The 24317-nt window shown below is 32.0% G+C and overlaps 1 protein-coding gene across 3 annotated transcripts in view; it reads left to right on the forward strand.

The window, feature by feature from the left end:
* Positions 1-24038, forward strand: part of LOC147007534 (uncharacterized) — a 79929-nt gene extending 55891 nt beyond the window's left edge. For all 3 annotated transcript variants that reach the window (XR_015054130.1, XM_085866980.1, XM_085866983.1), the window contains one exon: positions 22511-24038. Coding sequence is in view for 1 of the 3 variants with exons in the window: in XM_085866980.1 (XP_085723106.1) it covers positions 22511-22560 (50 nt within the window). In the remaining 2 variants the exon portion in view is untranslated. The remainder of the gene's footprint in view (positions 1-22510) is intronic.
* The last annotated feature ends 279 nt before the right edge of the window (positions 24039-24317 follow it).

Below are 24317 nucleotides of genomic sequence, written 5' to 3' on the forward strand. Positions count from 1 at the left end.
ACTTTCCTTTTTCATATGAATTGCAGAAAAGTTCTCTGAAAAAACCTCTTCTCTCTCAAAACTTGGTTTATTTATCAATCTCGAAGCTTCTTTCCAAGATGTTGCGAATCTAATGTTTTGCCTGTTTCTAACATTTTCCATAGTCTTTCCAAATACAGCATTATTCATTAATTTATAAAAGTCCCCTTCAAATTTTACTTTTGTATTTGCTCTCATATCTGTATTGAATTGAATATACTTTTTCACCCAAGGACTTTGTTTAAATTTTAAAACTCTATGAATTTTAGCTACTCTCAATCCTTCTTTCAAAAACCGTTTTAAGCTTCTCTGATGCAAAACATATCCCTCTTTATCATAGAATGTTGTTAATAACTTTTCTGTTGATTTACCTTTAATATTAAAACTTTTATGATAATCACTTAACCATTCTTTCTTTGGGGTTTCTTTCTGACATGCAAAAGGAAGATCTTTATGCTTATTATGAAGATCACTCGGGTACCTCAAATCAACTTCAAAATAATAACCTTCTTCTTCGTCATTCAATTCCTCTTGAGAAGAAATAACAATATTCATCAAAGCCTTTTCATAATCCTTTTCTTCCACCCACTCTAATTTACCATAAGGCAGGGATTGAGACATTGCCCATCCATACAAATTATTAGCATCAAAATACATCAAATAATTACTATCTTTTTCACTATCATAATTTGGAAGATATTTATTATTTGCTTTAGCATATCTTTTTGAACATACTTGTGATATTCCACCTCTCTTGGACTTCTCAATCATCAAAAGCATATCAACATCACTGATTAAATCTATATCTTGTTTTGTCATTTTCAACATTGCACTCCAAGCTAAACCAGGAGCTGTGAAATAGTGGGCAGGGTCTAATCCATAACAATTTTTATTATGACAGAGTGATCTAAAAGCTTCAAACACATCAGCTAACAATAAAACATCTGTTTTTAGATATAAATCATGATATTCTCCAAGGTTCTTTATCTTAAATATTTTCCATATTTCTTGTGCGTGTTTATATTCCTTATCACTTATCTCTTCTTCATAAAGGTTATTATAGAAACTTTCTTTTGATGGAAGTTGTGTTTCTTTAAATCTCATAAATGAATCCACATAATCATAAGGATAAATTCCCTTACTTGTAAGAATTTTCTCTTTACTTTGAATTTCATTCCTTGTTTGAATTTCCTCTCTCGTAAGAATTCCTTCTTTAATCAGAATTTCATCTTTAATCAGAATTTCCTCTTTAGTTAGAATTTCATTCATTGTTCGAATTTTCTTTATAATTAGAATTTCATCTTCAGTTAGAATTTCTTCATTAATTAGAGTTTCCTCTTTACTTTGAATTCGCTCTTTAATCTGAATTTCCTCTTTAGTGAGAATTTCCTCTTTTGGAAAGAATGAATTAAGATTTGGAAAAGAGTCTGTGGAGCTTAGATTTGATGCGAGGTTGGCTTGTGGTGTTCCCATAAACTTGTAAGAATCAAGAAACCGAATACGAGTTGTAGGTTTTGTGAATATCATTTTTGTAAATGAAATATACTTTTGACTTGTGTTTGTTATGGCAGAAATATTCCCTGGTGTTTTTGAAAGTTCATTTAGAAATAGATGTGTATCATAGTTGGCGCTATTGTGGAGAAAGACTGGAATAAAAGAAGGTAATTTATAATTAAGATTACAACAGGAATGAGCGGGGCCTCCATATTTACCAGTAAGATGACAATGATCCCTAACTTTAGACTCCTTAATTTCCCCCTCACAAATATGACAGATATTGTTCTTTCTAAATTCTAATTTTTCTTCTTTGGTTAATTTCATCGGTTCATTTGTTTCTTTTATTAATTTAGTGAGTCTTATACAATCCTTTTCTAATCGTTTTACAAACTCTTGTGAAGCTTTTTTCCACGATAATGTTCAAGTTTGTTATACTTTTCTCCAACAGATGATTTGATATAATAACAGAAACCACAAGGAATATGTTTATGATATTTATTTGTATATGATTCTTTTGGATTAGGAGAAGCAGTATTTATCTTTTTAAGGATACACTCAAAATCAGCGTATATCACAAATGGGTGCATGATAGATTTATTATAATCTTCAAAAGAAATCTTTTCACCAGGTTTAGGCATTGTAATTACAGCTGATTTATGATTACTACAATATTTTGTATGTTGTTCTAATCGTTCTTTTGTATGAAATGAATTAAGACATCGCTTACAAGGATATATTTTGTTTCCTGTTCTGAATACCTGAGAAGAGATTAATCTTGATAAATTATTAATGTATGTGTAATGTGAATTCTTTCCAACACTAAAATATAAAAGATCAATGTGTGTTTCTTCATTTTTATAGTTGTTTGAAATTTTTAATATTTGAACTTTGTTTGTATCCGTTAATCCATATACATTAATAGAAAGATTATTCTTTTTCTCAAATTTAGGAATATCTGTTAGTGGCATTGGGAATTTAAAATCTTTAATGTCCAAGGTATTCTCATATTTCATATATTGTTTTACTCTTTCTGAATTACATTTTGGTGGATGAAAGTGAGCAAGAACACACCAGAGAAAACATTTATTATCATTATTCTTAATATTAACAACTGCCTTCTTTAGTTTTATTTCTTTTGGTAATTCAATATAAGAAGAAGCTTTAAGAGGGTTTGATTTTAGAATGTGTATATCTAAAAAGATGATTTTTTAATATTGAATCCACTTCCTACCACTGTATTATCAACACCCTCCTCTTGTCTTGATAGTTCTTCATAAACCCCACTATTCAAAAAATCTTGAAATGATGTTATAAAATGAAGATCTGTTCTCATATAAGGAGTTTGTTCTTAATCTTGTCTTTTCATATTCATTTTCACTCCCATATAAAACTTTAAAGTTTTCATTTCTTATAATGTCTTTTTAATAAATTTTTCAACATCGGGTTTCACTATTTCAATTGATTCAGCTATTGATGATGGACTGGGTTCTCCAAATTGAAAAATCCTTATTTTTATATGCCCTTTAAATGCCCCATCAGTGTTTTCAATATAATAGTCTCCCTTTACTTTAAACTCATTTTTCTTGTGTTTTTGTGATTGAAGATGTTTATTATAACTACTCTTCAAAACATCCTTTGAACAGATATCACAATGTTTTCTTTCCAACTCAAGAGGAGATATTTTATGAAACAGATTAAATGTGTGTTTGTTGGTTCGGAGGTGTTTTCTATAATGTTTATATTCGTGATTACAAACATCGCAGTATGTTGTATTCACCATATTTATATAATAAATCTTTGCTTAAACTAAAATTTTCTTGATGAAAATTTCGTTTATTTTACAGGTGAATCTGTGCTTAAAACCATTTTATCCTCCAACTTTTTCACTTAATAAATACAATGTTTCAAGACACAAAAGACAAGTTTCAATCAATCTCTTCATTTGTTAAAGATACTGAGAAATATGTCAAGGATGTAAAATTGAACAAAGATAAATATAACAACTATTGGATAAAAACAATTATGGTAAATAATATGAGTTCTTCAATTTCCTTCAGTGGAAGGGCTTTTAGTATACCTGGAAGAACATCAATTAAAGTATCTCCAACAAAAGTTTCTCCTCTCCTTCTAGTAATATATTCAAAACTAGAAAAAGCAATGAAACAAGAAAAAGTATCAAAAAACAAAAATCTTATGGATGAAGCTTTAGAAAGAAAAGATAAGAGCATCTGTAATATGCAAGGAGAAATTTGTATTTTTTTCAACAACCCTAAAGATGTAAATCCTGATGAAATAAAGGATGCTCATATATCAGGTGAAATGACATTTCGTTCAATAGTAATTAACGATCATTTTAAAATTACCTTTAATGTAAAAAATGTTGTCGTTGAATCTGATAATGTTATAAAGTATATCGATATCGATGGTAATATACAACTGAAAGTATAGATGAATTTCAGTTTAAGTAAAGTTTTACTTTATAAATATGCTAGACTTTCCTGATTCTCCATATGACAAATTTGAGAATTGTCCTGCGTGTGAAAGACGGGGATTAAACACAGAGTCAAAAGCTTATAAACAATGTATATTCTGTGATTATCTTATAATTAATGATAATAAAAAATATAAAAAGGAAAATAATTCTTTTAGATTTACACCAAAAATGAATTACTTTACAAGATTGATTCGAGAAATGAATGCAAAGTATGAGGGTGATAACACACCTTTCCTTACAAGGGAAGAAACTGAACGTATAAGAGAAATGTTCAAAGGATTGTTGTTGTATATTATTCATGGATGTAATTTTCAGGGAAATATCAACACAAGATATTGTATAAATAAAATAATGGATTATCTTGAAATTAAACCTGAACTTAGGATAAAATATAGAGTTTCTAAAAAAGCCAATAATAAATTAAATAACCTGTTTTCCAAATATATAAATGAATGATTTTTTACCCATTTGGGAAAATAAGATAAAATTTAACAACCATAAAAATCTCCCAAATTCATTAAGATGTCTCATAGTTGGTTCAAGTGGATGTGGAAAAACCTGCTTACTTTTGAAAATGCTCCTCACACCCAACTTTTTAGATTATGAAAATTTAATAATTTTCACAAAGTCGAGTTTTCAACCAGAGTATCAACTACTCTCACAAGGTTTTAATGCTGGTCTTCAAAAAGAAGATATAATCGGTTTATTTAAACATCAAAAAACCTAAATGATTATAACATTGAAGATATAATTCAACTATTTTGTGATACACAGAGATGTAAAAAGAAATCAAATCCTATAACTTGTATTCTTAGTGATAATACGGATGATATACCGTCTCCCCAAGATTTGGATAAATCAAAAAAGAACCTCGTTATCTTTGATGATTGTGTTAATGAGAGAAACCAAACGGTAATGGACAGCTACTACACAAGAGGGAGACATTCTTCTTGTAATTGTATTTATCTTAGTCAATCGTACTTTCAACTTCCTCGTCGTTCCATCAGAAACAATGCTAATACTTTTATTTTATTCAAGTTAAATTCAATAGATATCAATAATTTTTGGAGAGATAATTGTTCTACATTATGTAGTAAAAAGAAATTTGAGGATTACATGAAGCACACGACTGAAAAATATAAATATATTGTTGTGAAACAAGATGAGATATTAAGGGATATATTTTTTGTTTTATAAACAATTACATATATAAATGACAACTATTATTATAAATCTTGTGGGTAAATCTGCTTCTGGAAAAAAACTTTCATAAATCAAGGTTCTTGTGTAGTACAAATGAGAATATTGTAAATTTACTTAAAGAACACCCCGTGATACGCATTGTATCAACAACAACTAGAGCAATAAGACCTGGAGAAGTAAAAGGTGAAGATTATCACTGTATTTCAGTGGAGGAACATATGCGATTGAGGAATGAAGGTCAAATGTTTGAGGAGGTTTCTCTTGGTACAACAAAATATTCACATTGTAAGAGTGAGTTAAGGAAACTAAAATCTGGTGGTGTTGGGATATTAGAAACTAATCCAGAAGGAACGAGACAAATTATTAAACATCTGAGTGGAGTGAAGATTTTATCATTCGGTTTTGATGTTGATGAAGAAACTCAACGCAATCGTATGAAAAGCAGAGATGCAAGTATTAGTGAAGAAGAAATTACAACTCGCATTAATGTTAATAAAGAATTTGATGAAATATTTAAAGAAAAGGATTTATTTGAACACATCTACTTGAATGATGAAGAAAAGGAAAATTTCCCTGTTGATCTTTACAATTCATTAAATGATATTTTACAATAAATAAATGGATGCAAAAGAAAGAGCAAGAAGATTTAAGGAACATCAAGAGTTGGTTTCAAAAGTTGTAAAACAACAGGAAGACATAAAGAAGAAACGCAGACAGAAACTAACGGGCGAAGAAGCATTTGAAAGAAAACAAGATAAACTTTTTAAACCACTTTTAAAAACTTCCCAAGAAAAAATGAAAGATGTTTCCACAGTTCCCACAGTAGAATATACTCCCAGAAAGCTTCAAATGTTAAAAGATTTCAGTCAAATGACGGAGGAAGAATTAGAGCATATTGGAGAATTAGAATATCATGATGAAGAATTATTTCAACAACTGGAAGAGATTAATCAACCCCCTGATTATATTGTGAATGCTGTTCAAAACAATGAATATTCAGCGGATTCAAAAACCAAAGCAGGACTCATTCCAACAGAACAACCAGCAATATTTCATCTTGTTCAAGAAAAGGTATTGATATTTGATGATGAATTAAGGTTCTTGGGTTCTGCTCAACCCCCTGTTAAACTAACTCCGAGATTAATGTTTCTTCTCACAAAAGATGGAAGACAAGGTTCAACTGTGAGGGATGAATCAAAGTATATTGATAAACCATTGGATATGGAAAATAATGATGATAGAGTATATATTGATCTGCTGAACACTCTAAATTATAAGGTTATTCTTTCTGGTAAAAGTAGGAAGAATGAGGAGAAACACATTATTCAGGCTTTAAGTATCCTTGGTTCAGGTGTTAGTTTTCTTCCAAATGACCCATCGCAATTAGTTAATAGACTGTTGTTGTTAGGCAGTAATAAGGCTGGAAATAACAATTGTTTTAATGAAGCATCAGCCATTTTAGACCAGTTGATGAACATGAAAATAATTAATAAATCTCAATATAAAGACATTTTATCTCGTATTAAATAAGATGAGAAGCACAATCCTTAGTTTCAATTTCACAACAAGCGACCACACATCTTCATTCCCATACCCACTACAACTTGACACAACAAAAGAATATGAGGCATCTTTATTGTCCATGGAAACTTATAATACCTTATTTGATATAACTGATAAAAATGACAAGTTTAGTTATAATCCCGGAAGTGGATACAAAACGATAACAGTCTCACCCGGAGCATATGAGATTTCTCAAATATCTTCCGAAATTGCTCGTCTTATGAAAGAACAGGGTGATGAACCAAAAAATATTGTTATAAACATTCAAAAACATACTTCAAAATCAACGATTAAAGTTAAAAATAACTACAAGGTTGATTTCACAATTGATAATTCATTTAGAGAGTTATTGGGTTTCTCCTCAAAAAGATTGAAACTAATGGGACGTTTTACAGTGATAATGTGATTCAAATATCCTCAGGAATAAATTCGGTGTTAATTCACTGTGATTTGATTGATGGTGCTCATAATGATGGAAAAAAAACAAATACAATATTTTCATTCAGCGCATACTCAACCCCAATTGGTTATAAATTCAATATGGAACCCAAAAATTTGGTTTATCTACCTGTGTCAGGAAAAACCATACACAGAGTAAATTTTAGGATAACCTACCAAGATAATCGTGTGATTTCTTTTAATGGAGAAGTTATATCCATCAGAATTCACCTACGTGAAGTTTTCCAATAAATAAATACGATGGTTATTGTGAGGAAACACGAGTTGGGAAAATATAAAATAATTACAGGGGATGGGATGTTCCTTTCCCCATACCACAAGGGTGAAGGTATGTATCTTGGTAGAGGATACTATAAACCTCAGAGACAAAGGGGAGTAGGGTGAATATACTGGTTCTAGCTCACTTTTCCCCATGTGAATGAATGGGGGATTTTCAGCAATTCCCTTTTTTTTCCCCTAAAAATAAACCCCCTTTTTATCCGTTTTTCCCTGCTGTGCAGGGGTTTGGCTTTTTGTGAGGCAATGTTTTATGGTCGGATGCCCTTCCTGGACGTCTCTTACAACACAGGGATATGGTACACCTATTCTAACCGGGGCATACACCGGGACCAGTACACTGGTACACACTTCGCCGACCTCGGATGGATGACAGGCTGAGTCAACCCCCTGGTGTTAATTCAGCAGCTGAGCGGATTCGAACTCGGGACACTGGGATCCCAAGCCGCCACCCTAACAACTAAGCCAACACCAGGCTTTGTATATATATAACCAGGCTATCCCAAGGTATATTTATTTGTCTCCCCTTTAACCTGGAGGTTGATCAGCTCACTCATTGAACCTATAAAGATTTGTTCATTCTCAAATTCCTTCAATAGTTTAATTTTCTTTTCACAATAATCCCCATCTAAAATATTGACAAACAAAACATTTGAATCTTTATATTTTTTAAGATGCCCCTTTTGTGCCATTACGAAATGATAAACTTCTCATAATGCTCTTGTTATAAAACTCTCTACCCTCATCAGTCCACAATTTTTTAGGTTTTCTCTTACTTTTATTAAATATCTGTTGAAAGGCTAACATAAGAGTATTACCTGTTTTGTTTTTTAATGGGACAACCCATACGTATCTACTCCTCAAATCAATAACGGTTAAAGCATACTTGTACCCCTTATCATTATTGAGTTCAATCAAATCAGCAGACCAGATATAATCAACTTCCTTAGAATAAACTTTCCTTCTCTGAAACTTTGTGAATATTGGTTTATGTAATTCATCAGCTAATTGCTCTTCAGTCTTAATGGTATCATTAGAGCCTATAAGTTTTTTGAATTTCCAAGTCCAAGTTTCAATTTAGCACTGATCATCTTCTTCACAATTAACCGATCAACTTTTTCTCTCAAGGTTGGATTTTGTATCAGAGACAAATTATACAACATTTCTCTATCGGCTTCATGCTTTTCTTCCAACGTTGTGGTATTCCCATAATCAATATCGTGTCTCATGCACACTTCATCAACTCTATTGATAGGCTGACTTCAGGATTTAGGATTGTCTGCCTCATCAAATTTTTTATCCAAGTTTGTACCTGGACCACAGAAAGAATACCCTGGAAGATGTAATTCCCCTGGTATTCCAGTAGTTGTAAATTTACTTCCTGATAAAAACTTTTGTATATCTCCTCCGAGTTTGTGTTTGGAGATAAATTGATTTTTTTTTGAACCACACACCGAACATATACCTTTTTGTATAACCCTGTTATTTTTACTTTTAATATATGAAATATTTTTCGTATTAGTTTTCTTTTTACATTTGAGACAATAACTCATTTATTTATGTGAAAAATTCCTGCAGAGTGCAAAAACCTTTTTAGTTTCCAACATGCACATTTGGATCTTAATTTTTAAAACATAAAGAATCCTTCGAAATGCCTTCACTCTCTCCTCCATTTATTCAAGAAAAAACTTGAATTAAAATGAATAGCTTGTCGATGTCAATAGTCTTGAAGAAAATATTGCCAATAGACTTGTCAATTCTTTGTTTTGCTCCTCGGTGGGTTGAGTTATTTTCTGTAATACCACCAATCTTTTTTGAATCTCACTGGTTTCCATATTTTGATATTTATTTTGTCTCGCTCTTTCCTCCCTCTCCTCCCTCTCTCTCTTCTCTCTTTCCTCCTTCTCTTTCTTCTCCCTCTCCTCCTTCTCTCTCTTCTCTCTTTCCTCCTTCTCTTTCTTCTCCCTCTCCTCCTTCTCTCTCTTCTCATTTTCCTCCTCTTCCCTCTCTTCTTCAACTCCTTCCTCATCCCTTACTATCCTTGAATCGCTTACACCCCATAGAATATTATACATATATTCATCAGGATTTCTTGTTATTCCTGCATCGAAAATAATTTTTTACAACAGGAAACCAATAAAATTTCTTTTGAATTTCTAAAAGAGCCTTACCTTTTCTTAACTTTATAATTTTTTCATTATTTAACATTCTAATTAAATCTAAAGTTGTCGGTTTATCAACATCAGCATAATGCCAATCTTTTATTGAAAATACCTCATTCTTATGTTGAAGAACATATTTATTAAAATACCGAATACCCTTTTCTTGAAGGTATGCTTGAACACAGAAATGATAATTTTCTTGAAGCCTTCTTGCTGTCATTTATGTATTAGAAATATATGTTAGAATAATATTATGGCACGAAACACCTCCCCATCTTCCCATAGTTAAATCATTTTGTATTTCCTTACTTATTATATATAATCCTGTTTTTTCTGTTTTCATGAGATAAACAAGGGCAAAACCATTATTATATTTACCCTTATTAAATTCTTTTATTTGTTGTTTACTAATCGTGGACCCACAAAACTCATTCTCGATACCAAGTGGATAATATTCTTCCTTACGAGACTGATTTAATTGTTCCAGGTCTTCGAGGTTAATTTTAAATGACCAATTATACCCTAAATCATTCATATCATACCCCCATTGTTCTATTCTCATACAAACGATACGCCCTTCTTTATAAAAATTTATTTTAATTCGAACTGTGAATTCTGTATGACCTGGAGATAATATCAACACTTCTGTATCTTTGGAATACACGGCCGTTTTATTTAAGGATATATATTGTGATAAATCGCTTAATCTCACCAAGTCATTCGCGTCAGTCGGGCTTGGATAATTTTTTAATTTAAAAGCATTTTTCACGTTAATATTTTTGGTTATATTATATTTATGTCGTTCAGCCTGTGCCTTTGTGTAATAATTTGATAAATCGATATCCAGTTCTTGACATACACCAAAGATAGAACCATCTTTACCAACATAAGTCATTTATATTAGATTAAAAATAATATCATAAAATTTTTTATTTTTGTTGAGTTGAAATAACACATTTCGACATAATTGACCACAACACTTGGAATTTAATTCTTGGACTTGAAATGTTTGATAAACACCATTCTGTAAGAATTTTATGACTTCAACAGGTGGTGGAAGACCAAAACTATCAAAATAATATTTGTCTTGACTATTAAAAATACAAACCCAATGAGAACCGTTCCCATTATTATCTTCTAAGTTCATAATAATATTCTTTGTATGTTTTGGCACATTTGTTAATTCATCTCTCATACAAATAACCACATTATGAATTTTTAATTTCTTACAATATTTGACAAGTTGTAAATTTGATGTTGTATTCTTTCCAAATTTTTCCAACCACTCATCAATGCTCATTTATTTATTAGAAAGATATAATCCATTACCTCTTTTCGTTAATTTTACACCTGCTTGTGCAATAGAAGAAAGCATATCTCCAACTAACAATCTCGCTTTATCAGGCAGACCTTCAAGTTTTTCAGCAAAATCTACAATTACACCACTTCCACTAATTTGTTTCTCCAACTCTTTGTTATGTCTTTCCAATTCTTTTTGAGCCTGGAGTTGAGCCTTCCTTTCGTTCGCAGTTTTCACCGCTGTTGAAATACCACCCGTCAATGCTCCAACCGCACTTAAACCAGCAAATAAAGGAATTAGAAATGGGAGAAATCCTCCACTCGTCTCTCTTATTGAATATTTTTTCAACATTGGTTTTGTCATTTTAATTTTAAGTGAGCCAGTGTCATTCAAGATTTTAACCTGTTCTCTTGTGAGCAAAACATCAATTCTTACTGCTCCTTTTCTCTGAATTGTATTAACGTTAATCGTACAAGGCTTTTGATTTTGAACACAAGATGATAGTTTATGAAGATTGATTTGATTAACATATACCCCAGTTGGTACTTTGCCACTCATTTATTTAACAAAAAATTATGTGAGACTAATCATCACACCATTATCTGTATTAATCTGCAATTCTGTTTCTTCCAAAAGCAAACAATATGTATCAACTTCTTCACTCTCTCCTCTTTCAATGTATAGGGAAGTATCCACTCGATTAGACTTTATAGTTTCCTTTTGCGCGCTCAGGTCAAACGCATAGATTGTATACAAACTTTTAAATGCTGTCATATCCAAAATAGGTTCTTTATTTCCATTACTTTCACACACCTTTTGGTAAGACTTGTATGCTTCAGCAAAATCATTTTTTTCCAAATTAATTTCCAATCTATCTCGTGGATGAAATGTTCCATCTAGAGAAACGCGAAGTTGTTTCACCTTAGCATTATCACTCAATGCATTATTCTTATCAGTCGCAGTATCACCATCTGGCTTTTTAAAAATGATCCACAGATATCGTGGCTTTCCTTCCAGAACACCCAAATTCCATGTGTAAGTAGTTTGATTGAGTTAAACGTGTTGACATCTTCTTTTGAGGTATGATACACTGAGTGGTTTCTTTGAGTTAAGTCTTCGATTCAACATCTCTTCTGTTTTAAGATTAGGAGTATATTCACTGATACACCAACTCATCTCCTCAATTACAAATTTATTCTGTTCACCAAAAGCACTAGCAACACCAAAAAGCAATCGATTTTCATTATCATTCCTTTGTAGTTGAAATCTAATTTTAATACCATACAGAACTTTATCATGATCACAAAATCCAAATATACCTTTAAGAGGAACCGCCACAGTAAAACTATTTTCTGCTTTTGTATCATCATTATACGCTCCTTTCCTTTGAATATATCCAGGGTCTGTGTTTGTTCCCGTTGACATATCAGGAATAAAACCTTCGACAGACCCCTTTCCCATTCTATCACTGAATGTATAGAGTGTAAATTTTATCATTTCAGATACAGCAGAGACATAATCAACCGCTTCAACTTCTTGTGTTCCAATATACAAACGCACACTATCAAACATTTTCCAGAAGAAATCATTTACAAGTGTAGCGTTTGTGTTATTCCCAGCTTTAGTGAATTTAAATTTACACAACAAGAAACTTTCGGAGAGATTCAAATAGGTTTGTTGATTATTTATTTCAAAACTTTTTGTACCATTCGTATTCCAGTCTGTTCCAGTTATTGCATTTACCTTGAAGTAATCTTCTTTTTTAGTGGAGTTTGAGATAATAATAGTATCATCCAAATCATAGATACTATCAATTGCTTCCATACTTGTATTTATTTAGGAAAAAGATGTTAAAACTTTTGAAACCCTGATCCAAGTATTTGAATTATTTTCTGTCGTTCTTGGGGGACAACTGAGTTTTGCCTTTCTTAATTTCTTTTATTGCTTGTAATTTATGAGATTCCTTCTGAGCATCTTTTATACTCTTTACAGCACCTGCTACATTTCCCACAGCAGAAGCAGTTGAACCAATTAGATCTTTATGTTTAAGAATAGTTGAACCAATACCCATGAGAGTATCAATTATCCCATCTCCTCTAAATTGATGTCCAACACCCCTTTGTCTCTTAGGTTTATAGTATCCTCTACCAAGATACATACCTTCACCCTTGTAGTATGGGGAAAGGAACATCCCATCCCCTGTAATTATTTTATATTTTCCCAACTCGTGTTTCCTCACAATAACCATCGTATTTATTTATTGGAAAACTTCACGTAGGTGAATTCTGATAGATATAACTTCTCCATTAAAAGAAATCACACGATTATCTTGGTCGGTTATCCTAAAATTTACTCTGTGTATGGTTTTTCCTGACACAGGGAGAAAAACCAAATTTTTGGGTTCCATATTGAATTTATAACCAATTGGGGTTGAGTATGCGCTGAATGAAAATATTGTATTTGTTTTTTTCCATCATTATAAGCACCATCAATCAAATCACAGTGAATTAACACCGAATTTATTCCTGAGGATATTTGAATCACATTATCACTGTAAAACGTCCCATTAGTTTCAATCTTTTTGAGGAGAAACCCAATAACTCTCGAAATGAATTATCAATTGTGAAATCAACCTTGTAGTTATTTTTAACTTTAATCGTTGATTTTGAAGTATGTTTTTGAATGTTTATAACAATATTTTTTGATTCATCACCCTGTTCTTTCATAAGACGAGCAATTTCGGAAGATATTTGAGAAATCTCATATGCTCCGGGTGAGACTGTTATCGTTTTGTATCCACTTCCGGGATTATAACTAAACTTGTCATTTTTATCAGTTATATTAAATAAGGTATTATAAGTTTCCATGGACAATAAAGATGCCTCATATTCTTTTGTTGTGTCAAGTTGTAGTGGGTATGGGAATGAAGATGTGTGGTCGCTTGTTGTGAAATTGAAACAAAGGATTGTGCTTCTCATCTTATTTAATATGAGATAAAATGTCTTTATATTGAGATTTATTAATTATTTTCATGTTCATCAACTGGTCTAAAATGGCTGATGCTTCATTAAAACAATTGTTATTTCCAGCCTTCTTACTGCCTAACAACAACAACAGTCTATTAACTAATTGCGATGGGTCATTTGGAAGAAAACTAACACCTGAACCAAGGATACTTAAAGCCTGAATAATGTGTTTCTCCTTCTCATTCTTCCTACTTTTACCAGAAAGAATAACCTTATAATTTAGAGTGTTCAGCAGATCAATATATACTCTATCATCATTATTTTCCATATCCAATGGTTTATCAATATACTTTGATTCATCCCTCACAGTTGAACCTTGTCTTCCATCTTTTGTGAGAAGAAACATTAATCTCGGAGTTAGTTTAACAGGGGTTGAGCAGAACCCAAGAACCTTACTTCATCATTAAATATCAATACCTTTTCATGAACAAGATGAAATATTGCTGGTTGTTCTGTTGAAATGAGTCCTGCTTTGTTTTTGAATCCGCTGAATATTCATTGTTTTGAACAGCATTCACAATATAATCAGGGGGTTGATTAATCTCTTCCAGTTGTTGAAATAATTCTTCATCATGATATTCTAATTCTCCAATATGCTCTAATTCTTCCTCCGTCATTTGACTGAAATCTTTTAACATTTGAAGCTTTCTGGGAGTATATTCTACTGTGGGAACTGTGGAAAGATCTTTCATTTCTTCTTGGGAAGTTTTTAAAAGTGGTTTAAAAAATTTCTCTTGTTTTCTTTCAAATGCTTCTTCGCCCGTTAGTTTCTGTCTGCGTTTCTTCTTTATATCTTCCTGTTGTTTTACAACTTTTGAAACCAACTCTTGATGTTCCTTAAATCTTCTTGCTCTTTCTTTTGCATCCATTTATTTATTGTAAAATATAATTTAATGTATTGTAAAGATCAACAGGGAAATTTTCCTTTTCTTCATCATTCAAGTAGATGTGTTCAAATAAATCCTTTTCTTTAAATATTTCATCAAATTCTTTATTAACATAAATGCGAGTTGTAATTTCTTCTTCACTAATACTTGCATCTCTGCTTTTCATACGTTTGCGTTGAGTTTCTTCATCAACATCAAAACCGAATGATAAAATCTTCACTCCACTCAGATGTTTAATAATTTGTCTCGTTCCTTCTGGATTAGTTTCTAATATCCCAACACCACTAGATTTTAGTTTCCTTAACTCACTCTTACAATGTGAATATTTTGTTGTAACAAGAGAAACCTCCTCAAACATTTGGCCTTCATTCCTCAATCGCATATGTTCCTCCACTGAAATATAGTGATAATCTTCACCTTTTACTTCTCCAGGTCTTATTGCTCTAGTTGTTGTTGATACAATGCGTATCACGGGGTGTTTTTAAGTAAATTTACAATATTCTCATTTGTACTACACAAGAACCTTGATTTATGAAAGTTTTTTCCAGAAGCAGATTTACCCACAAGATTTATAATAATAGTTGTCATTTATATATGTAATTGTTTATAAAACAAAAAATATATCCCTTAATATCTCATCTTGTTTCACAACAATATATTTATATTTTTCAGTCGTGTGCTTCATGTAATCCTCAAATTTCTTTTTACTACATAATGTAGAACAATTATCTCTCCAAAAATTATTGATATCTATTGAATTTAACTTGAATAAAATAAAAGTATTAGCATTGTTTCTGATGGAACGACGAGGAAGTTGAAAGTACGATTGACTAAGATAAATACAATTACAAGAAGAATGTCTCCCTCTTGTGTAGTAGCTGTCCATTACCGTTTGGTTTCTCTCATTAAAACAATCATCAAAGATAACGAGGTTCTTTTTTGATTTATCCAAATCTTGGGGAGACGGTATATCATCCGTATTATCACTAAGAATACAAGTTATAGGATTTGATTTCTTTTTACATCTCTGTGTATCACAAAATAGTTGAATTATATCTTCAATGTTATAATCATTTAGGTTTTTTTGGCGTTTAAATAAACCGATTATATCTTCTTTTTGAAGACCAGCATTAAAACCTTGTGAGAGTAGTTGATACTCTGGTTGAAAACTCGACTTTGTGAAAATTATTAAATTATCATAATCTAAAAAGTTGGGAGTGAGGAGCATTTTTAAAAGTAAGCAGGTTTTTCCACATCCACTTGAACCAACTATGAGACATCTTAATGAATTTGGGAGATTTTTATGGTTGTTAAATTTTATCTTATTTTCCCAAATAGGTAAAAAATCATTCATTTATATATTTGAAAAACAGGTTATTTAATTTATTATTGGCTTTTTTAGAAACTCTATATTTTATCCTAAGTTCAGGTTTAATTTCAAGATAATCCATTATTTTATTTATACAATATCTTGTGTTGATATTTCCCTGAAAATTACATCCATGAATAATATACAACAACAATCCTTTGAACATTTCTCTTATACGTTCAGTTTCTTCCCTTGTAAGGAAAGGTGTGTTATCACCCTCAGACTTTACATTCATTTCTCTAATCAATCTTGTAAAGTAATTCATTTTTGGTGTAAATCTAAAAGAATTATTTTCCTTTTTATATTTTTTATTATCATTAATTAGAAGATAATCACAGAATATACATTGTTTATAGGCTTTTGACTCTGTGTTTAATCCCCGTCTTTCACACGCAGGACAATTCTCAAATTTGTCATCTGGAGAATCAGGAAAGTCTAGCATATTTATAAAGTAAAACTTTACTTAAACTGAAATTCATCTATACTTTCAGTTGTATATTACCATCGATATCGATATACTTTTTTTCATTATCAGATTCAACGACAACATTTTTTATATTAAAGGTAATTTTAAAATGATCGTTAATTACTATTGAACGAAATGTCATTTCACCTGATATATTAACATCCTTTATTTCATCAGGATTTACATCTTTAGGGTTGTTGAAAAAAATACAAATTTCTCCTTGCATATTACAGATGGTCTTATCTTTTCTTTCTAAAGCTTCATCCATAAGGTTTTTGTTTTTTGATACTTTTTCTTGTTTCATTGCTTTTTCTAGTTTTGAATATATTACTAGAAGGAGAGGAGAAACTTTTGTTAGAGACACTTTAATTGATGTTCTACCAGGTAGACTAAAAGCCCTTCCACTGAAGGAAATTGAAGAACTCATATTATTTACCATAATAGTTTTTATCCAATAGTTGTAAAATTTATCTTTGTTCAATTTTACATCCTTGACATATTTCTCAGTATCTTTAACAAATGAAGAGATTGATTGAAACTTGTCTTTTGTGTCTTGAAACATTGTATTTATTAAGTGAAAAAGTTGGAGGATAAAATGGTTTTAAGCACAGATTCACCTGTAAAATAAACGAAATTTTCATCAAGAAAATTTTAGTTTAAGCAAAGATTTATTATATAAATATGGTGAATACAACATACTGCGATGTTTGTAATCACGAATATAAACATTATAGAAAACACCTCCGAACCAACAAACACACATTTAATCTGTTTCATAAAATATCTCCTCTTGAGTTGGAAAGAAAACATTGTGATATCTGTTCAAAGGATGTTTTGAAGAGTAGTTATAATAAACATCTTCAATCACAAAAACACAAGAAAAATGAGTTTAAAGTAAAGGGAGACTATTATATTGAAAACACTGATGGGGCATTTAAAGGGCATATAAAAATAAGGATTTTTCAATTTGGAGAACCCGGTCCATCATCAATAGCTGAATCAATTGAAATAGTGAAACCCGATGTTGAAAAATTTATTAAAAAGACATTAAAAGAAATGAAAACTTTAAAGTTTTATATGGGAGTGAAAATGAATATGAAAAGACAAGATGAAGAACAAACTCCTTATATGAGAACAGATCTTCATTTTATAACATCATTTCAAGATTTTTTGAAAAGTGGGGTTCATGAAGAACTATCAAGACAAGAGGAGGATGTTGATAATACAGTGGTAGGAAGTGGATTCAATATTTAAAAAATCATCTTTTTAGATATACACATTCTAAAATCAAACCCTCTTAAAGCTTCTTCTTATATTGAATTACCAAAAGAAATAAAACTAAAGAAGGCAGTTGTTAATATTAAGAACAATGATAATAAATGTTTTCTCTGGTCTGTTCTTGCTCACTTACATCCACCAAAATGTAATTCAGAAAGAGTAAAACAATATATGAAATATGAGAATACCTTGGACATTAAAGATTTTAAATTCCCAATGCCACTAACAGATATTCCTAAATTTGAGAAAAAGAATAATCTTTCTATTAATGTATATGGATTAACGGATACAAACAAAGTTCAAATATTAAAAATTTCAAACAACTATAAAAATGAAGAAACACACATTGATCTTTTATATTTTAGTGTTGGAAAGAATTCACATTACACATACATCAATAATTTATCAAGATTAATCTCTTCTCAGGTATTCAGAACAGCAAACAAAATATATCCTTGTAAGCGATGTCTTAATTCATTTCATACAAAAGAACGATTAGAACAACATTCAAAATATTGTAGTAATCATAAATCAGCTGTAATTACAATGCCTAAACCTGGTGAAAAGATTTCTTTTGAAGATTATAATAAATCTATCATGCACCCATTTGTGATATACGCTGATTTTGAGTGTATCCTTAAAAAGATAAATACTGCTTCTCCTAATCCAAAAGAATCATATACAAATAAATATCAACAACATATTCCTTGTGGTTTCTGTTATTATATCAAATCATCTGTTGGAGAAAAGTATAACAAACTTGAACATTATCGTGGAAAAAAGCTTCACAAGAGTTTGCAAAACGATTAGAAAAGGATTGTATAAGACTCACTAAATTAATGAAAGAAACAAATGAACCGATGAAATTAACCAAAGAAGAAAAATTATAATTTAGAAAGAACAATATCTGTCATATTTGTGAGGGGGAAATTAAGGAGTCTAAAGTTAGGGATCATTGTCATCTTACTGGTAAATATGGAGGTCCCGCTCATTCCTGTTGTAATCTTAATTATAAATTACCTTCTTTTATTCCAGTCTTTCTTCACAACAGCGCCAACTATGATACACATCTATTTATAAATGAACTTTCAAAAACACCAGGGAATATTTCTGCCATAACAAACACAAGTCAAAAGTATATTTCATTTACAAAAATGATATTCACAAAACCTATAACTCGTATTAGGTTTCTAGATTCTTACAAGTTTATGGGAACACCACTGGCCTACCTCGCATCAAATCTAAGCTCCACGGACTCTTTCCCAAATCTTAATTCATTCTTTCCAAAAGAGGAAATTCTCACTAAAGAGGAAATTCAGATTAAAGAGAGAATTCAAAGTAAAGAGGAAATTCTAATTAATGAGGAAATTCTAACTGAAGATGAAATTCTAATTATAAAGAAAATTCGAACAATGAATGAAATTCTAACTAAAGAGGAAATTCTGATTAAAGATGAAATTCTGATTAAAGAAGGAATTCTTACGAGAGAGGAAATTCAAACAAGGAATGAAATTCAAAGTAAAGAGAAAATTCTTACAAGTAAGGGAATTTATCCTTATGATTATATGGATTCATTTATGAGATTTAAAGAAACACAACTTCCATCAAAAGAAAGTTTCTATAATAACCTTTATGAAGAAGAGATAAGTGATAAGGAATATAAACACGCACAAGAAATATGGAAAATATTTAAGATAAAGAACCTTGGAGAATATCACGATTAATATCTAAAAACAGATGTTTTATTGTTAGCTGATGTGTTTGAAGCTTTTAGATCACTCTGTCATAATAAAAATTGTTATGGATTAGATCCTGCCCACTATTTCACAGCTCCTGGTTCAGCTTGGAGTGCAATGTTGAAAATGACAAAACAAGATATAGATTTAATCAGTGATGTTGATATGCTTTTGATGATTGAGAAGTCCAAGAGAGGTGAAATATCACAAGTATGTTCAAAAAGATATGCTAAAGCAAATAATACATATCTTCCAAATTATGATAGTGAAAAAGATAGTAATTATTTGATGTATTTTGATGCTAATAATTTGTATGGATGGGCAATGTCTCAATCTCTGCCTTATGGTAAATTAGAGTGGGTGGAAGAAAAGGATTATGAAAAGGCTTTGATGAATATTGTTATTTCTTCTCAAGAGGAATTGAATGACGAAGAAGAAGGTTATTATTTTGAAGTTGATTTGAGGTACCCGAGTGATCTTCATAATATGCATAAAGATCTTCCTTTTGCATGTGAGAAAGAAACCCCAAAGAAAGAATGGTTAAGTGATTATCATAAAAGTTTTAATATTAAAGGTAAATCAACAGAAAAGTTATTAACAACATTCTATGATAAAGAGGGATATGTTTTGCATCAGAGAAGCTTAAAACAGTTTTTGAGAGAAGGATTGAGAGTAGCTAAAATTCATAGAGTTTTAAAATTTAAACAAAGTCCTTGGGTGAAAAAGTATATTCAATTCAATACAGATATGAGAGCAAATACAAAAGTAAAATTTGAAGGGGACTTTTATAAATTAATGAATAATGCTGTATTTGGAAAGACTATGGAAAATGTTAGAAACAGGCAAAACATTAGATTCGCAACATCTTGGAAAGAAGCTTCGAGATTGATAAATAAACCAAGTTTTGAGAGAGAAGAGGTTTTTTCAGAGAACTTTTCTGCAATTCATATGAAAAAGGAAAGTATTGTAATGGATAAACCAATTTATATTGGAACAGCAGTTCTTGATTTATCAAAGATATTGATGTATGATTATTTGTATAATGACTTAAAGAAAGAGTATGGTGAAAATGTTTCATTGTTGTATATGGACACTGATAGTTTTATACTAGATATAAAAACTGATGATGTTTATGAAGATATGAAGAAAAATATTGGAGTATATGATACAAGTAATTTCAGCAAGAAGAGTGAGTTATTTTCCAAAAAGAATGAAAAGGTTATTGGTAAGTTTAAGGATGAGTTGGGTGGAAAAGTAATGAGTGAGTTTATTGGATTGAGAGCAAAGGCATATGCTTATAAGTATGGTGATCAGATTGATAAGAGGTTAAAGGGAATAAAGAAATATGTAATAAAGAAATCAATAACTTTTAGAAATTATCATAATTGTTTGATGAATAAGAAAGAAGAATATAGGAAAATGAATACAATAAGAAGTTATAATCATAACATATATAGTGAAGAAGTAAATAAAAAGACATTAGCAGCCTTTGATGATAAGAGATTTATTTTAGATAATGGAATAGATTGTGTTCCATATGGATATTGTATGATAGAGTGAACAGAATAGATTGTGTTTTAACGATGGGAAGATGGGTTAGGGTTTTTTAAGGGCTACCGCCGCTTTTTCGCAATATATAAATGGTTAAACCAAGTATTAATCAAACTAAAGAGTGGAGAAAATCTCAGTCTTGGTATATAAATGGAAAACATAATGAATGTGAAAAATATCAAATAAGTCTTATTGAAAAAATAACTAAAACAAAGGTAAATAAAACAAATAAGCGAATCAATTTAAAAACTAGTAAGTTAGAGGATGTAAAGAAAAAATGAATATCCTTGAATGGACTGAAAACTTTGATGGTTATCAATTGAACAATGAAAAAACAATTTACTATAATCTCAAAATGATATGTGGCTCAGGAGGTGGCCAAACAAGAGCATTAAGAGAAGTTTATCATTTCGTAATGGCACAAAAGGGGTATCTTAAAAAATATAAAGATTCAAATGTTTTGTTTGTCAATATTTTAGATGGGGATTATTGTGCAAAGAAAATTAAACTGTTGAAGGAATTTGAGAATGAACAAATCTTTATAGGTTCAATGAGTGAGCTGATCAACCTCCAGGTTAAAAGGGGAGACAAATAAATATACCTTGGGATAGCCTGGTTATATATATACAAAGCCTGGTGTTGGCTTAGCGGTTAGGGTGGCGGCTTGGGATCCCAGTGTCCCGAGTTCGAATCCCGCTCAGCTGCTGAATTAACACCAGGGGGTTGACTCAGCCTGTCATCCATCCGAGGTCGGCGAAATGAGTACCAGTGTACTGGGCCAGTGTATACCCCGGTTAGAATAGGTGTACCATATCCCTGTGTTGTAAGAGGCGTCCAGGAAGGGCATCCGGCCATAAAACATTGCCTCACAAAGCCAAACCCCTGCACAGCAGGGAAAGACGGATAAAAAGGGGGTTTATTTTTAGGGAAAAGAAAGGGAATCGCTGAAAATCCCCCATTCATTTACATGGGGAAAAGTGAGCTAGAACCAGTATATTCACCCTACTGACGTCATTTGGTGACGTTATGAGGCAAACACATTTTTCATGGTTACTCTGTAGATCGATTCTCATCGGAATCTCTCGTAGGCAGATATTCCTCAAGGAGTCGCTCCTGGTGGATAGCAGCTCTGTTCTTAAAGAAGTCACACGTGGTCACCTTTTGGCAAGATACGGGTCACCCTGCAGGTGACATTGGTTTTATTTTTATTAATGTTTCTATGCAGGGACTGCCTGGAAAAGAGGGCATGCCAGGTCACCCCGGGCAGAGAGGTGAAATTGTAAGTATGGTTTGAGAGTATCATGATGGTCATGAAATCTATACACAGAGATGTGGATACCTTTTAGATATGTGCCCTCTTTATTGACATACCAGCTCCTTAAAAATCAACACAATTGTTAACTTTGTGTCAGCTGAGGCAAGTCACGAAAGGTGTGGCAAGAAGTCAATGAATGACCAATCCCTGAGGACGGTGGTTCTGAAATAATTTAGTCCAGGTGATGACATCAGGTATTTACAGATTAAAATTCACATTCGATTAGAAATACAATTTTATAATTCAAAATTTTATTTAACATGTGAAATTTTTCATGCCATTTAATTACTGTACAAAGCTGTGTGTGTGTGTTTATGTGTGTTTGTGTGTGTGTGTGTGTGTGTGTTTATATATGTGTGTGTGTGTGTGTGTGTGTGTGTGTGTGTGTGTGTGTGTGTGTGACAGGTCACAATTTCAAACCGATCTTAACAAAACATCACCACATGGTAGAGTTTGTCATAAACAAGAACCCGATTGTTTTAAGGTCAAAAGGTCAACGGAGGCCAAAGGTCAACAACTTCGGTGAGATTTCTAATATCCTCAATTTTCATCAGATTGACTTGAAATTTGAAGAAGATTTATATTTCAGGTCACGCAATTCAACAAGCCAATTATTTTTGAGGTCAACAAAGATGAAAAGGTCAACATAGGCCGGATTTCTAAAATTGTCAATTTTCATCCGATTGACTTGAAATTTGAAGAGGAGTTCTATATTTGGTCATTGAATTCAACCATCAATGACTTTTTTTTTCGGTCAAACTTGTTTTATGGATTTTGCAAGTATCGTGCTCTGCACAACGTCCTCTTCTTGTTTCGTTATTAGTTTTATTTAAAGTGTTACTCCGAATGAATAATTTCAATCACACATCACTTTATATGATAAGATTAAGCGATAAACACTTTACCTTGTGGACATATCCATTACACAGCACCTCCATCGAACAATTAACACACACTGTCTTCCAAGTATTCAAACTATCATTAATATGATTTTAATGCATCTATCTATAATTCCAGCAATCTGTGTGTGTGTGTGTGTGTGTGTATCTGTCTGTCTGCGACCGCCGTTTCTCGACAACCGCCGGTCCGATCTGATTGAAACTTGCCAGGAATATTGCCGGGGCCCCGCAAATGTGCCTTTTCGAGGTTTGATATCGAAAGGACGAGCGGTTCCCAAGTTACGGCCATTTATCTGTCGACCAATGACAAGACACGGTGCCATGACATCACGAATGACGTCACAATTAATGTTTATTTTTTATTTTATTTGCACGATTGATGGTCCGATCTGATTGAAACTTGTCAGGAATATTGCTGGGGACCCGCGGATGTGCCTTTTCGAGGTTTGATATTAATCAGACGAGCAGTTCCCAAGTTACGGCCATTTATCTGTCGACCAATATCTGCGAGAGAGGGGACGGGAGAGGGGGGATGAGAGTCGGGGGGAGAGAGGAAGGGCGAAACGAGGGGGGATAGAGGGGGAGAGAGAGGAGGGGGATAGAGGAGGTGGGAGAGAGGAGGGGTGAGACTAGGGGGAATAGAGGAGGGGTGAGACTAGGGGTGAGAGAGGGGCGAGAGAGCGGGGAAAGAGGGGGTGAGAGAGAGGGGGTGTCGCAATTCAAGAGAGGAGGGGGTGAGAGAGGGGCGAGAGAGGAGGGGGGCGAGAGAGGGGCGTCACAATTCTTCTTCATTTGATATGACGTCACAATTGATGCTG

The sequence above is a fragment of the Eptatretus burgeri genome, unplaced genomic scaffold, assembly GCF_056783735.1.
Source record: "Eptatretus burgeri isolate ZD-2024b unplaced genomic scaffold, Ebu_testis_v1 Ebu_testis_scaffold_124, whole genome shotgun sequence".
Classification (NCBI taxonomy): Eukaryota; Metazoa; Chordata; class Myxini; order Myxiniformes; family Myxinidae; genus Eptatretus; species Eptatretus burgeri.